The following is a 15,501-nucleotide window of genomic DNA, read 5'->3' on the forward strand; positions in this document are numbered from 1 at the left end:
ATCAAATCACTTAGACACAAAGTCCATCCTCCTGTCCTTTTGGATGAAGCTCTTGATGGCGGGTCATGCAGCTGGTCCTTTGCCACTCCAGTTTATCATCGTAACTCAATCTTGAAAATGACTTGGTTAATAATTTTGCAACAATGTCATCACTATCACTGACATGAGCCGTCATGAACAAACTTATGCTAATTAGCTACTTCCGCCTAGCTTGACCCGTTGTTATAACACGCATGCATAAACTTCACCGCGGGCGGAACTTGTCATAAAGTCCGCGAAAATAAAGCCCACCCATTTAGAGGGAAGATATGATTGGTCAATTGTACTGTCATTTGACATTACTCTCTCTTGTTGAGTTACTGTAGTGGGCTCTCTGTGAATTTACAGCAGGACCACCAATCAGCTACTGTCTTCACAGTAACTTGCAGAGAGGGCTAAAGGAGCTTCTTTCATTTAACCCTTCACATTCCAACAGAGACTGAACAGGCAGATTCGAAGGATTTATTTCTTCTGAAATGTTATTTGAAATACAATTAAATCAAGTTATTTTGGTAAAACTAATGAAAAATATAACTAAAACAATATTCAAAATTAAAATATTAATGTTTTCAAATATAATTTTTAGAATATCTTAGGCCCTCAGAGAGGGCCCTGACGGCTCGCTACTTCTTAAGGTATATATTTATGCTTGTATAGGCATAATTATTAAGTCATTGCTTGATTGTATTATTTATTTTATTAATATATATATTATTTTCATCTTATGAAAGATAATTATATCCTAACACAAAAACATTATGACTTTAACTTATCTGACAATCAGGTGGTGATGTGAGAGTGAGACTGCTGGACTGGCTTCAGCATGACCTTTGTACAGGTAACACACGCACACACGCACACACACACACACACACACTCACTACACTACACACATAGGCCTGTCACGATCATTAATTTTGTTGGACGATAAATCTTCCCGGAAATTATTGCGATAAACGATAATATTGTCGGCACCGTTGTAAGACCATTTTAGACCACTGACATAATGATAATATATAATAATAATTCAAGTAAATCCTTTGAAACTGAATTTTTTATTGAACATTCAACATTGCAAATGAAATGCGAAATAATATTCAAATATATTAATTATATATAATAAATAAAACAAATACATTTAATTATAACAAATTAATTAAAATCACACACAACCAAAACAATCAATTAAATAGACTTAGGCTGGAAAACAGAGCTCTCTCCAGTGTTAATTTTGGCAGCTGTTTTTTATTTAGTCTTATGTAACACAAGCACCAAAAGTGAATGCTGAGCACAGAATTATTTACACGAATCAGTTTCGATCAAACCTCTCTAATATAAATGTAGAAATGTCAGTGTGTGGACCAGCACATCAGAAGTCTAGGTTGCTCAGGAGAAAATGGATACTGTGCAACAAAGGTGAAAAGACACAAAGCAAACGTTGTTTGGAAAAGGTACAGAAAGCTATCATATTTATTCCCTCTTTCTTTCAGATAAACATTTTATATACATATATACCTTGAATTTGAGAGTATCCTGGTTTTAATTATTTGTACCTATTTATTTTATAACTATTTTGATATCATTTAGTGTTATATTACTTCTGTTTTAATTATCCCTATTTAATATAAACTAATGGTTTTATTTAAATTTAGTAGCTAAGCTATATATTCTAATTTTGGGAACCAGGACTCTGTATTTGAAATGTTATTTCAGATTCTTAAATAAGATGAAAGAACACTTACCACATTACTTCTATACACATATAGTTATAACATATTCAACATAGTATCAAACAATTAATAATAAATCCGTTCTTGGCTCTCAACTTGTGAAGAGGAAAAGATGCGCAAGTTGTTGTCCTACCACCGTTGTGGGTAACTGGAATAGTTCTCTTCCTTTAGATAGGTCGATGGATAGCTCGCCAGACTGAAATTCGCCACAGTACACCAGCAGAGATGAGGGCAGCGTTCCAGTCAAAGAATCCAAAACATCTCCTTCACATCACACAAAAAAGACCCGACCTGACAACAGGGCCAAGAGTGAAATGAATGCTTATTTAACACATCTGTCACACAAGTTATTCTTTTACCAAGTGTACTAAACTCATTTTCGGCCAACCTATAACCAGCCACAGTTAGCTCCACTTTGCTCATATTCCACAACAAATAACAGACTAAGCTGTGGTCAATGCCCATTCAATGTGCCACAACAGGCGGCAAAGCAACGTGAAGACCACCGCCAAATCCACAGACAATAGAGTGGTGCAGTGACTTCACCTCCCTCCGCTCCGCACAAATTAAAGCAACACGGATACACGCTAGGCTAACGCGTTAGCAACGGTTAGCCGCGGCTAATTTAGCATTGATAATTTCATTAAAATACATATTTAACATCCGTATTTTCTCATGCAACTCACCAAGGGTATCCAAATCTACAGTGCTAATGCTACTGAGTCATCGTCCCAAAAGGATAAACAGCGCATCTCACTTCCTGGTAGACAGGCAGACATGGGGCGGGTCTAAACTTTGATTGGCTTAGCCTTGCTTTACAACCACTTTAGATGGACAGGGGATTTATATAATCACTCATTTAAATGTTTTCATGAAGAATTGTCTAAATCATGTTGTCCTAAATTGCATATTGTGTATCTATATTGTTTATATTTTAGTTTCAAATAATTTATATTATTTGTGTATGTAGTGCTAAGCCTTAAAGTAAAGTTGACATTTTAGTCAGTGTTATTTCTCAATGTCTTAGTAACCGGGGGTTACACACTCCCCTCTTAAAGGTGTGTACGTCCCGCAACACCTATCAGGTTGTCTGGTCAAAGCCGAATGAGGATTTTCTGCTTGAACTTCCTCATCAGCATGACCTTGTAGTGTGTCTGTGAAGGCTACACTTAAGGCTTGGAAAAGGGACTGCACAATGGAGACTAGTGGATTTCCTAATTGGGGGTAGTGTAATCTATCTGGAATGGTTCTGGGTCTGTCGGAACGTCTGTGAAGAGCATCTTGTTCATCTTTATCTTCAGCAATGTCAGCCATAGTAGCTTTTGTCTTTGGCTTCTGAGAGTCATCATTGCTGGCAGACATGTTGGAGAGCACTGGGATGGCATCCTCCACTCATTTTGAATATTCTCTTGTGGTTGTGTTCCTTCTGATGCAGTTTCAAACATTGTTCCATCGTTAGGTACGTTTTCTCTTTCAGGTTCTTTTTCAGTTATGTCATTCACAATGGTGTTTTCTCCAACTTGACTGATGCCTCTTTTCAGTGAACAATCAGGTTTGATGACCTCAGATTCGGCTAATTGCTCTGTGCTCATCAGGACTCCAGGAGGGGGGACAGCTACTGTTGCTTGAGGGTTGTGCTCAGCTGAGGACTCAATTGGAATAATCCCAATAGGACTGCCTAGTCCTTCATCTTCCATATGGGTATTCTCTTTCAGCTCGATTTGGTATGAGTGCCAAGCACTTTCCACACACTGAGAGTTGACATTCCAATTTCACAGGAACTTCTTCATCTGACTGATCTTGATTCACGTTTTCATCTGCATCTTGTGCAGCAGGATTCAAGCAAGTGTTCTGCCGGGTCCTTTTCCGTGAGACTTCCGCGAGGTTACATTGTCTTCGGTTGCAGGGAGAAATCCGCAAGGCAATAAGAGATCTCTGTGTAACGTCCTCAGCGGTCCATCTTGTTTCTCGGGTCTCACTGTGTACACTGGAAGATCACCGGCCCCCTTTTTCACCACATGAATTGCAGGTTCCCACTTGTCAGCAAGTTTATGCTTCCCTCGAAGACGAACACTTCTTACCAGCACACGGTCACCAACTTCAAGTGTAGACTCTGTGATGCGTCGATCAAATCTGGCTTTGTTCCATTTTTAGCAGCATTGCTGGATGCGAGTTGGTAACTCTCCTTCAGATGAGACTTCAAGTTCCGTACATAGTCTGAGTGAGATGTTTGGTTGCGTTCAAAGAGTGGGATACCAAATGCCAAATCAATAGGTAACCTAGGTTGCCTCCCGAACATCAACTCGTAAGGGCTGAACCCAGTGACATCGTTCTTAGTGCAATTGTAGGCATGCACCTATGGGCGTTCAAAGTCTTGCCAATTCGCTTTGTCTCTGTCTTGTAAGGTTCCCAACATGCTTAAAAGCGTCCGATTGAACCTTTCAACTGGGTTTCCTCTTGGATGGTATGGAGTTGTCCGAACTTTCTGAATCCCTGCTTGCTTCCACCTCAGCAGCCATTTTAGGCCAGTAAAACCGGGATCGCAGGAGATCTGTAGTTCGCTCTATTCCTAAGTGACCCATGTCGTCATGCAGACTCTTCATGACAGATGTCCTGAGCTCTTTGGGTAACACCAGTTGGAATGTGGTGTGTTCTTCTTCTTTCCTCCTTCGATAGAAGATTCCCTCTTTTATCTCCACTCGAGGCAATTCTCTCAACAGCAACGGAAGTCCAGGGAGCTCTTGTCGTGCAGTAGGTGGGGGTGTTAGCCCAGTCTCTAGTTGGAATATGACTTCACGGATACTGGGGTCAGCTGTCTACTTTTCTTCTCTCTCTTCCCTGGACAAATGCTGAATAGTTAGAGTTCCCTCTGCCTGTTCTTCTTGCTCAAAGATAGAAGGAATGACGTCTGCATACATAGCAAGGGATTCGACGAGCGTGATGCAAGGGTCAAGTGATTGGTTTTCTGGATCTTGGCAAAGTAGATGACATTCACAGATTGCTTGGACTACTTCTGGGTCCACTTCAGTGACATTTTTACTATCAGGAGAATGACGTAAGGTGAACAGATGGATTCGTTCACGCTCCTTTTGAGATTCAAGATCATTAATCAGGTCTCCATGAGGACGTCTTGACAGACCATCAGCATCCAGATTTTGTTTCCCTGCACGGTACTGAAGTGTGAATGAGAATGTGGACAGGGCAGACAGCCATCGATAACTGGTAGCATCCAGTTTCGCTGAAGTGAGTATGTAGGTTAGTGGATTGCTGTCAGTGACGACGGTGAACTGATTTCCATACAGAAAGTTGTTGAATTTTTCTGTCACGCTCCACTTAAGGGCTAAAAACTCCAGCTTATGGGCAGGATAGCGAGCTTCGCTGTGAGATAGTCCTCTGCTGGCGAATGCAATTGGTCGTATCTGCCCATTCTGTTCCTGGTAAAGTGCAGTTCCCAAGCCAGTGGTGCTGGCGTCGGTGTGCAAGGTTTAAGGCAATGCAGGGTTTGCGAAACCCCATACTGGGGCAGTGGTAAGCTTGTCAATGACTGTCTCAAAAGCATACTTGCATGAAGGAGTCCAACGATCGTTGAAAGGTTCTTTCGGGTTGCGATAAACCACGCTTTTCTCTTTTGGGCCCTTGTTCTTTCGCAGAGGTGGGTAGCCAACTGTTAAATCTGTTAATGGTTTGACTATCTTAGAATAACCTTCGATAAATCGCCGATAGTAGCCCGAAAACCCCAAGAATGACCTCAGTTCTTTCAGGTTCTTCGGGCTTGGCCAGGTCTTTAAGGCGTTGATCTTTCCAGGATCTGTTTTGACACCGTCCCTGGAAACGATGTGTCCCAAGTACCTCACTGATGACTGAAAGAACTTGCAATTTTCCACTGATAGCTTTAAGCCATACTCTTTGAGACGGTTGAGGACTCGCAGTAATCTTGTCTCGTGTTCCTCTAGAGTCTCAGAGAATATAATGATGTCATCCAGAAAGACAATAGGCTCCTTGAGGTTCATGTCGCCCATACATTTCTCCATTAATCTCTGGAAAGTACTTGGTGCGTTGGTGATTCCTTGGGGCATTTGCTGGAATTCCCAGGATCCCAACGAACACACAAAAGCAGTCTTTGCCTTGTCTCTTTCATCCATTTCGATTTGGTAATATCTCAACTTGAGATCCAACACAGAGAACAATTTAGATCCATGCAGTGCTTTGAAGGTCTTCTCCAAGCTTGGCAAGGCATAGGCATCCTTTACTGTCTGTAGGTTTAATCGGCGGTAATCGATGCAGAGCCGCACGTCACCATTTTTTTCCCGGACTACTACAATAGGAGAGGAAAAAGAAGCCTCAGACTCTCGAATGATTCCTGCGTCCAGCAGCTCTTTGAGGTGTCTGCGGACAGCTTGTATGTCATTGGGATGAATGGGACGAGCTCTGCTTGACAGGGGTCTCATTATGAAGGTTGATGTGGTGTTTCACTTTGTCTGTCCTTCCCAAGTCCAAGTCATGCTGTGAGAACACATCTGGCATAGCTTGTAACTTCTGCTCTACTCTCTCCCTCCATTCTGCAGGAATTGGGGAGTCTGCGAAGTTGAATGTCTTTGGAGAAGCTTTGGATGGGTCAAGCTGATGAGCTGTAGGATCTCCAGTCTTTGTTTTTCCTCTTTCAGGGAGTAATTGCTGTATGCCGTTGAGCTCAGCCAAGACACTTCTTGGTGGCAGCTGCATGTCATGCTGTGTCTCATTGCACGGCTGGTACTCTATAAGGCGCCCTGGTTGGCAGGGTGAGTAAACCACAGGTAACCATTATGCCACCTGGAAGGAGGCTTGAGGATGGAGGCTCCATTAAGGCCCACTTCTCTGTATGCGCACTGTGGATATTTACCACTCCTTCCAGTACAACTCTTTGTCCTGCCGGGATGACTTCTGGCGATTTCCCTTCCAGTCTCACTGATCCCAGGTTGCCGTCTTAGTTCAAGTGTTTTCAGCACTGCTCGATAGCCATAAGGAGATGGTTGGTGGTGAGCAGGGTTTGTCTCAATGTATTGTTCGTACATTACGTCCAATGTGTTGGTGCCACTCAACACTGGTGATCATGGCACGGCAATCTGGAACCACAAGGGCTAAGGTAGGTACTTCAATGTCTGAACCAAGAAAGCTCTTTGGAAAGGTTATACTGAGCTCTATGTAACCTTTATACGGGACTGCCTGGCCATTAGCGCCTTCAATTTCCAGTAGGTCGTCTAAGGGGTGAATAGTCTTTGAGGCCAACTTCTGTTCATAGAAGGACTGGGTGACGATAGTGACCTGTGATCCTGTGTCCAACAAAGAGCTGCACTCCTCCCCTGCAATAAGAACTTGAGCAGTACATCTGGTTCCCACTAGGCATGGGCGGTATCACTTTTTTCATACCGTCATACCTTGCTGACATCATACCGTGGTATACGGTATATGACGGTATCAGTCCCAATTTAAGGGGTAATTTCTCCCCCCAACATTTTTTTTACTCACTATATCAACAGCCCCACCAAAAATATTTTCCACCAGCCGCCACTGACGGTATGACTTGGGTCGACTTGAGGGAGGTGGCGTTTGGCGGCAAATAGATGTTTCGAACGGTATATTATATGTTCGGTGTAAAATGCAGCCTGAGCCGGTAGACGCTCGCAAAGTGCCGCGATGTGCGCGCAAGTGCAAAACAAGGGCTGCATACATGACACATTGTGCAAATGGCACATTTTGAGATCGGATACAGGACGCGTTTGTAGATGTCCGACGTTGTTTCCATAGTGAGCTAAGTTAACAATATATCATCATCAGTGTTGGGAATAACGCCGTTATAGTAACGCGTTACTGTAACGTCGTTATTTTTGGCAGTAACTAGTACTCTAACGCGTTATTTTTTAAATTCAGTAACTCAGTTACCGTTACTACATGGTGCGTTACTCCGTTATTTTTTTAGATAGTCTCGGCTCCCAGACGTTGGTGAGCGGCGCCAACAGCGAGGCGAACAGAGATGAGAACTGTACTTAAGTACAGTACTTGAGTAAATTTACTTAGATACTTCCTGTGTCACATGCGGAGACGCTTTGTGGGCGTGTTTGTGTTTAGTTAGCCTACTAACAATACTATCATGGCGACGGCGGAGCACAAGTTGAGTTTCTCCGCATGGAGATATGCTCACTATTTTACTTTTCTCGAGCATAAAGAAAATAATGTGTTAGTTAAGTGTAAGTTGTGTCTTGGCGGGTCAAAGATCCTATCTACTGCTTAAAACAGCAATTCCAATCTGTTAAAACATCTGCAAAAACAACATGCTGGGACGAAGCTATTGACCACAGACCCAGAGCCATCCGACGCCACCCCACCTCCACCCAAGCAACAGCGGCTGGATTTCAACCGAGGGACTGCTAGTCAGGTGAAAGTGGATAAAGCCATTGCACGGTATGTTGTTGAACACGTGCAGGCTATTTCTACAGTGGAGTCACCCGCTTTCAGGGAGCTAGTAAGCATGATACCATGTCCGGGCGGCACACGGTATATGGGACGCAAAACGTTTTCCAACTACCTGGAGAAAGAATATATCAAAATGGATAGCGAGCTAAAGAAAACATTTGAGGGGCTGGAATACATCTCGACCACCGCAGACATTTGGTCTGTCCACAACAGAAACCCCACCACTTTACAACGCCAGAAAGCTGCGTTGGCCTGTAAAAGGATAAAGGGTAGGCACACGTACGATCTTATTGCTAGTGAGATTGACCACATTCACTCTTTGTATGGAGTGTCAACAAAAGTTACCTCCACGGTTACTGATAACGGCTCTAACTTTGTGAAAGCCTTTGCCATGTATCAACCGGAATTGCTCTCTGACGACGATAAATTGTCACTTTGAAACATATCTTTGTGTTTGTGTTTGTATAGAACACATTGCTTAGCAGAGTTCAGTGATGCAAATGCATGTCAAGTTGATCAACAGATTGTATTATTCTCCAATGCAATAACAGTACTTAAATGAAGGCTATAAGGGCATTAATGGGAGTTTTTTTTTTTTGGGAGCCCTTTTTTTAAGTAACTAGAACGTTACTTTTCACAGTAACGCATTACTTTTGGGTGTGAGTAATCAGTAAAGTAACTGAGTTACTTTTGAAATGAAGTAACTAGTAATGTAACTAGTTACTGGTGTTCAGTAACAAGCACAACACTGATCATCATACATAAACATTTTCGGGGAGTAAATACTTGACTTATTGAATAAAGTTTGCTATATTCACTAACTAGTTTGGCAATATTATTCCATGCATGTGTTAAAAACCTTATTTCCATTTGATTCATTGGATTACTTGCGTGAATGTTTAGCACGTAAATGCCTTCGTTTTTAAAACCGTCCGACCTCGACTACAAAACCATCAACCAGTTGCATAGGATTAAAAAATGTCAACACTCACTCACCCCGTCTTAAACATTCCCAAAGAAGTGCCTCTGTCTCTCGTTGTGCTGGATGAAGTCACTGGCGACGAGTAAACCCAAAATAGTCCCATACAGGGGCAGAGGCATTTTTCTTTTTTACTAGTTGTCCGAGTTCGGGGCCGGCAAATGCTGCCGCCATCTTGCTCAGCTCAGCTCTGTCCTGAGCTCTGAGAGCGGGAAAGACGGACTGCCCTCCCCTGCCCTCTGCTGGCGCGTGCTGTGCATTACAACCAATGTCGTCCCTGTCAAAACTCCGTGTCAGTGTAATAGAATGAAACGCATCTGTGATTTGGCGCACAGTCTGTGACGTCACTGTATTGAAAATCATACCGACGGTATTTCGAAATACCCTGGTATACCGTAATACCGTCATACCGCCCAAGCCTAGTTCCCACTAACCTTTTTGGTAGGTAACCCCAGTTATAAGCAGAGGATTGCCTCAGGCTAGCTCTTTGCTTGCCCTGGGGACGTTGTCTATGTCCTCCAGCTCCCATCATTCCCGTGACCGAAGCTGATTCTAGTTTAACTGGATGTTGGAAGAGCTGCCTTAGGTTTCCCGGAGAACTTGTCTTTCCTGCAACTGATTCTTCTTGGCGGAAACTAATGCTTGATTAGGCGCCTCACTGCAATTTGGTGCAATGTGCCCATCCTCACCACAGCGGAAGCAATACCAGGGACGTGGCCTTCCGTGCTGTATTCTGGCTGTAGCGGTCGAAGAGTTATTTGCCCTCTGATGTGCATTTGCTCCAATAACAGTAGGGAAAGGAGGGGTCTGTGCGTGTAGGGCTGATATCTGACTCTGTAGCTCTGCTACATGTTTCTTTAAATCTTGGACAAGAGAATCAAGCTGGGAGGGACTACTCTGGGATCTGGGGTTGTGGCGATTCTGTAGTTTAAGGCTTGCTACTTGACTTTGAAGGCCCGCCACTTGTTTTTTCAAGTTCTGGGTGTCACACAGCGTGTCCACTGTGGGATTCTGCTGCTGCAATGGCATGTTATTATCTCCTTCACAGGCGCAGGCACATTGAAGATGTGCTGCAACTCGTTGCCTTGGGGCTCCAAGATGTTGTCTCATCCGAACTGCTTTTGCAGCCTGCCTCTCTTCTTCTGTACGCAGGAGCAACAGAACTTCTGGAAAAGATGGTGGGTTATGTCTTCTCAGCAGTTAGCATAGCACTGTCCCAGCAACCTCTGCAAAATTGCCCCAGTAAGTGTTCATTCTGTTCTGCAGGTGCTACACCCCCTCTTTTCACAGCCTGGCTTAGAATCACCTGCAGCCTATTCAGGTAGTGGGAGGGTTTCTCCCCGGCATCCTGTAGCATATTCATGAACTTTGCAAAAAGCTCCTCACCGTCATCAACAGTGCCGAAAGCAGAATCCAACTGCTGCAAGTAGTCAGTTGGAGAAGCGTGTGGGCCTAGCTGCTTCACTATATCAGCTGCAGGAGATAGAAGGCTTTCAAGTATCTTTCTTGCTCCGTGTAGATCAGATATGGCTGGGTCTTTAAGAATGAGCTCAAGGTTCGCTCTCCAAGTGTCGTAATCCACTTCACCGCTGGGATAAGGACACTTCCCAGAGAAGGATCTGAGTCTGTTAGACGTGTGAGCAGGATAAGATGCTTCTGCATTCCTTACAATGTGCTCCACCACAACTCTCTGTATTTCAGGTAGGTTAACATCATCAATCCGGAGGCTGGAAGGGTTCTTTACTCCAATAGCAGGATGTGCTGCCTCACCATCAAAGGCCAAGGGCGTTGCAGTGAGCTTGTGCTCACAGCGACGGTCATGACTGTCGTGCGAGGAATGTACTTGCCTGATAACATTTTGTGTGGAATCCGTCTCAAGAGCTTCATCAGTTCTCTGTAGTGTGGGAGCATCACTGCTAGCTGCTTTGAGTTTAGCAAGTTCTTTTGCAAGGAGTTCCTCAAGTGTCTTGCCAGTTACTTGTGCAACTGCCTGCAACTGCTCCAGGTAGGTTTCAGTAGTGGTGCTGCTTATTTCAGGAGCATACACCTCCACTAGTGCTCTTAGGTGGTACAAAATCTCAACATCAGGCTGGAATGTGCCTGGCAACAAGGGTTTAAGTGTCTGCAACGCTGTGTCATCAGTTTATTCTACTATTACATGTTCATGAAACTTTGTATTTGGAGCATCAATGCTAACCATTTTAGCAATAGAGCCATATTGTTTAAGGTGTTCATCTAATTCTTTGTCAGATTGTACACTAGGGGACCCATTAATGATAATAGAGTTCTGAATGCTGATATTAGCCGCCTAATGCATTCATTGGGTGGTATCCGAGAGTTACAAGGGTCTGTAAATGCAATGAAAACATTTGGCCACAGCAAATCATTTATATTAAACATGTAATTTGTACTTTTGAATACTTCAGTACAAAGGATGTATTGAATAATACTGAAAAGTATTTAATGTTTTGATAATGCTGGAAACCACTGTATTGTGTGTTTTAGGCTATCTTTGCCAATAAAATGTATTAAAATCTGAATTACATAACATTGTATTGGCTGTCATTCATGATGGAAGAGTAAACAAGTTAAGTTACAGCATGTCCACCATCTGCATATGCATTAAGCCCTTACCACATTTTGCCTCATATACTATAAATGTTAGACCCAGTGACAGGCTTGCATGAAATGTCTTGCATAATACTTAGTAAGGAGGCCATAATATTTTTGACTCATGGCTGAAGTTAAGTTTCTCCAGCTCTCCCCAGGTTGGCAAAAAATGCATCAGATTCATGCTTTAAAATATGGAATATTCAAAATTCCAGGGGGGGGGGGGGGGGTTATGCCCCCGGACCCCCCTAGAGGGATAATATCCTTCTCACCTTTTTCACCCCTGACCCGTTTTCATGCCTGATATATTCTAATTTTTGGGAACCAGGACCCTGTATTTGAAATGTTATTTCAGATTCTTAAATAAAATGAAAGAAAACTTATCACATTACTTCTATACACATATAGTTATAACATATTCAACATAGTATCAAACAATCAATAATAAATCAGTTCTTGGCTCTCAACTTGTGAAGAGGAAAAGATGCGCAAGTTCTTGTCCTACCACCGTTGTGGGTAACTGGAATAGTTCTCCTCCTTTAGATAGGTCGATGGGTAGCTCGCCAGACTGAAATTCGCCACAGTACACCAGCAGAGATGAGGGCAGCGTTCCAGTCAAAGAATCCAGAACATCTCCTTCACATCACACAAAAAAGACCCGACCTGACAACAAGGCCAAGAGTCAAATGAATGCTTATTTAACACATCTGTCACACATGTTATTATTTTAACAAAGTGTACTAAACCTATTTTCGGCCAACCTATAACCAGCCACAGTTAGCTCCACTTTGCTCATATTCCACAACAAATAACAGACTAAGCTGTGGTCAATGCCCCTTCAATGTGCCACAACAGGCGGCAAAGCAACGTGAAGGCCACCGCCAAATCCACAGACAATAGAGTGGTGCAGTGACTTCACCTCCCTCCGCTCCGCACACATTAAAGCAACACGGATACACGCTAGGCTAACGCGTTAGCAACGGTTAGCCGCGGCTAATTTAGGATCGATAATTTCATTAAAATACATATTTAAAATCCGTATTTTCTCATGCAACTCACCAAGGGTATCATATGAGAGGCAATGCTCTTGGGGCAAAGTAGCAAAGTCGGTCAATCTACATCAAAAGTTGTCCAAATACTTACAATCCAAATCTACAGTGCTAATGCTACCGAGTCATCGTCCCAAAAGGATAAACAGTGCATCTCACTTCCTGGTAGACTTTGATTGGCTTAGCCTTGCTTTACAACCACTTTAGATGGACAGGGGATTTATCTAATCACACTCATTTAAATGTTTTCATGAAGAATTGTCTAAATCATGTTGTCCTAAATTGCATATTGTGTATCTATATTGTTTATATTTTAGTTTCAAATAATTTATATTGTTTGTGTATGTAGTGCTAAGCCTTAAAGTAAAGTTGACATTTTAGTCAGTGTTATTTCTCAGTGTCTTAGTAACCGGGGGTTACACTTAGTCTTAGTCTTTAGACGAAAATGGTTATTAGTTTTAGCCCTTTTTAGTCATTCCTATCCTTCATAGTTTAAGTCTAGTTTTAGTCGACGAAAACTCAAAATGTTTTAGTCTAGTTTTAGTCGACAAAAACTCAAAACGTTTTAGTCTACTTTTAGTCGATGAAAAATTACATTTTAGTCAACTTTTAGTCAAAATGTTTTCTCTCTTTAAACCAATTCAGTTAGGCAAATACAGGTAGGCCTATCTGAAATAGGAATCAATGTGACAGTATCAAGTGTTGAAATTCGTAAAGCAACATTTCACTCTCTTAACACTTTACCTGTGTAATATCTAGGGATGGGTATCGTTAAGGTTTTTCTACGGTACTACTAGTCTTATCGATACTGCTTATCGATCCGGTACTTTAACGTATTCTTGTATTTACTTTTTGTTATTTTTTAAAGGGAAAAACTAACATTGTTAACCGAATTAATGGCTTTATTTAAATGTGAAATAAATGAAATATTTATAATTATGTTAAAATATTGCACTGTACTTGAGTAGGCTACAATGTTGAGGTACTTGTACTTTACTGGAGTATTTAAATGTGATGCTACTGTGTTTCTACTCCACAATATGTATTTAATACCTTTAGTTACTTTACAGATGTGGATGCATGATGTGAAATCTAATCAAGTGTTAAATAAGACTTTAGTTCCACCTGGAGTAAATTCACAAGCTACCCTGCAGTATACAAAGTCATTCAAACTTGAAGGACTCCAGCATGTGTCCCACTCCCTTCTGAACGCTCCGTCCCCGGCAGATCTCTGTTTGCTGCTGCAGCGTGTCTGTTAGGCCCCGCACCCCGCACACAGAGAGACACAGGGAGATCGCACTTCTGGAGTGAAGAGAGCGAAAATAATGATATTGCAAGTTAGAAACGTAAGATGTTAGAAACCTAAGATGCATTTTGACAGACAAGACGGACAATTGGGGGAAAATATCCTGCATTTTGAATGTCCGTTAGTCCACCATTAACACATTACTCCCGTCTCGTCTTGTCAACGAAAACTAAATATACATTTCGTCAAAGTTTTCTTTCTCAAAAAAAAAAGCTCGTCATCGTCTCGTCTTATTCATGTAAAAAAGGTTGTTGACGAACCTTTTCGTCATAGTTTTCGTTGACAAAATTAATCTCTCATATATACAGGACTGTCTCAGAAAATTTGAATATTGTGATAAAGTTCTTTATTTTCTGTAATGCAATTAAAAAAACAAAAATGTCATACATTCTGGATTCATTACAAATCAACTGAAATATTGCAAGCCTTTTATTATTTTAATATTGCTGATTATGGCATACAGCTTAAGAAAACTCAAATATCCTATCTCTAAATATTAGAATATCATGAAAAAGTATACTAGTAGGGTGTTCAACGAATCACTTGAATCGTCTAATTAACTCGAAACACCTGCAAGGGTTTCCTGAGCGTTGAAAAACACTCAGCTTGGTTCAGTAAACTAAATCACAAGTATGGGGAAGACTGCTGATCTGACTGCTGTCCAGAGGACCGTCATTGACACCCTCCATCAGGAGGGTAAGACACAAAAAGAAATTTCTCAAAGAGCAAGCTGTTCACAGAGTGCAGTTTCAAAGCACATCCACAAAAAGTCTGTTGGAAGGGGGAAATGTGGCAGGAAACGCTGCACAACCAAGAGAGATGACCGCAGCCTTAACAGCATTGTGAAGAAGAGTCGCTTCCAGAATTTGGGGGAGCTTCAAAGACATTGGACTGAAGCTGGAGTCCAGGTATCAAAAGTCACTGTTCACAGACGTGTCCGGGAAATGGGCTACAATAGCCGTATTCCCATGGTCAAGCCACTTCTGAACTCAAGACAACGGAAGAGGCGTCTGACTTGGGCTAAGGAAAAGAAGCACTGGACAGTTGCACAGTGGTCCAAAGTCCTCTTTTCAGACGAAAGCAAGTTTTGTATTTCATTTGGAAGTCAAGGCGCCAGAGTCTGGAGAAAGGCTGGAGAGGAGCAAAATCCAAGTTGCTTGAAATCCAGTGTGAAGTTCCCACAGTCAGCGATGGTTTGGGGAGCCATGTCAGCTGCTGGTGTTGGTCCACTGTGTTTCATCAAGCCCAGAGTAAATGCAGCTGTGTACCAAGAGATTTTAGAGCACTACATGCTTCCGTCTGCTGAAAAGCTCTATGGAGATGAGGAATTCATTTTCC

The 15,501-nt window shown here is 42.2% G+C and overlaps 1 protein-coding gene across 5 annotated transcripts in view; it reads left to right on the forward strand.

The window, feature by feature from the left end:
- The window catches only part of mettl22 (methyltransferase 22, Kin17 lysine), a 118,568-nt gene that overhangs the window by 63,982 nt on the left and 39,085 nt on the right, over positions 1-15,501 (forward strand). For 3 of the 5 annotated variants that reach the window (XM_079643035.1, XM_079643036.1, XM_079643033.1), the window contains one exon: positions 824-877. The exons of the other annotated variants lie outside the window; for them this stretch is intronic. In XM_079643035.1, coding sequence (XP_079499161.1) covers positions 824-877 — 54 coding nt within the window. The remainder of the gene's footprint in view (positions 1-823; positions 878-15,501) is intronic. 5 annotated transcript variants of the gene reach the window in all.

Source organism: Notothenia rossii (assembly GCF_949606895.1).
Source record: "Notothenia rossii genome assembly, chromosome: 8".
Lineage (NCBI taxonomy): Eukaryota > Metazoa > Chordata > Actinopteri > Perciformes > Nototheniidae > Notothenia > Notothenia rossii.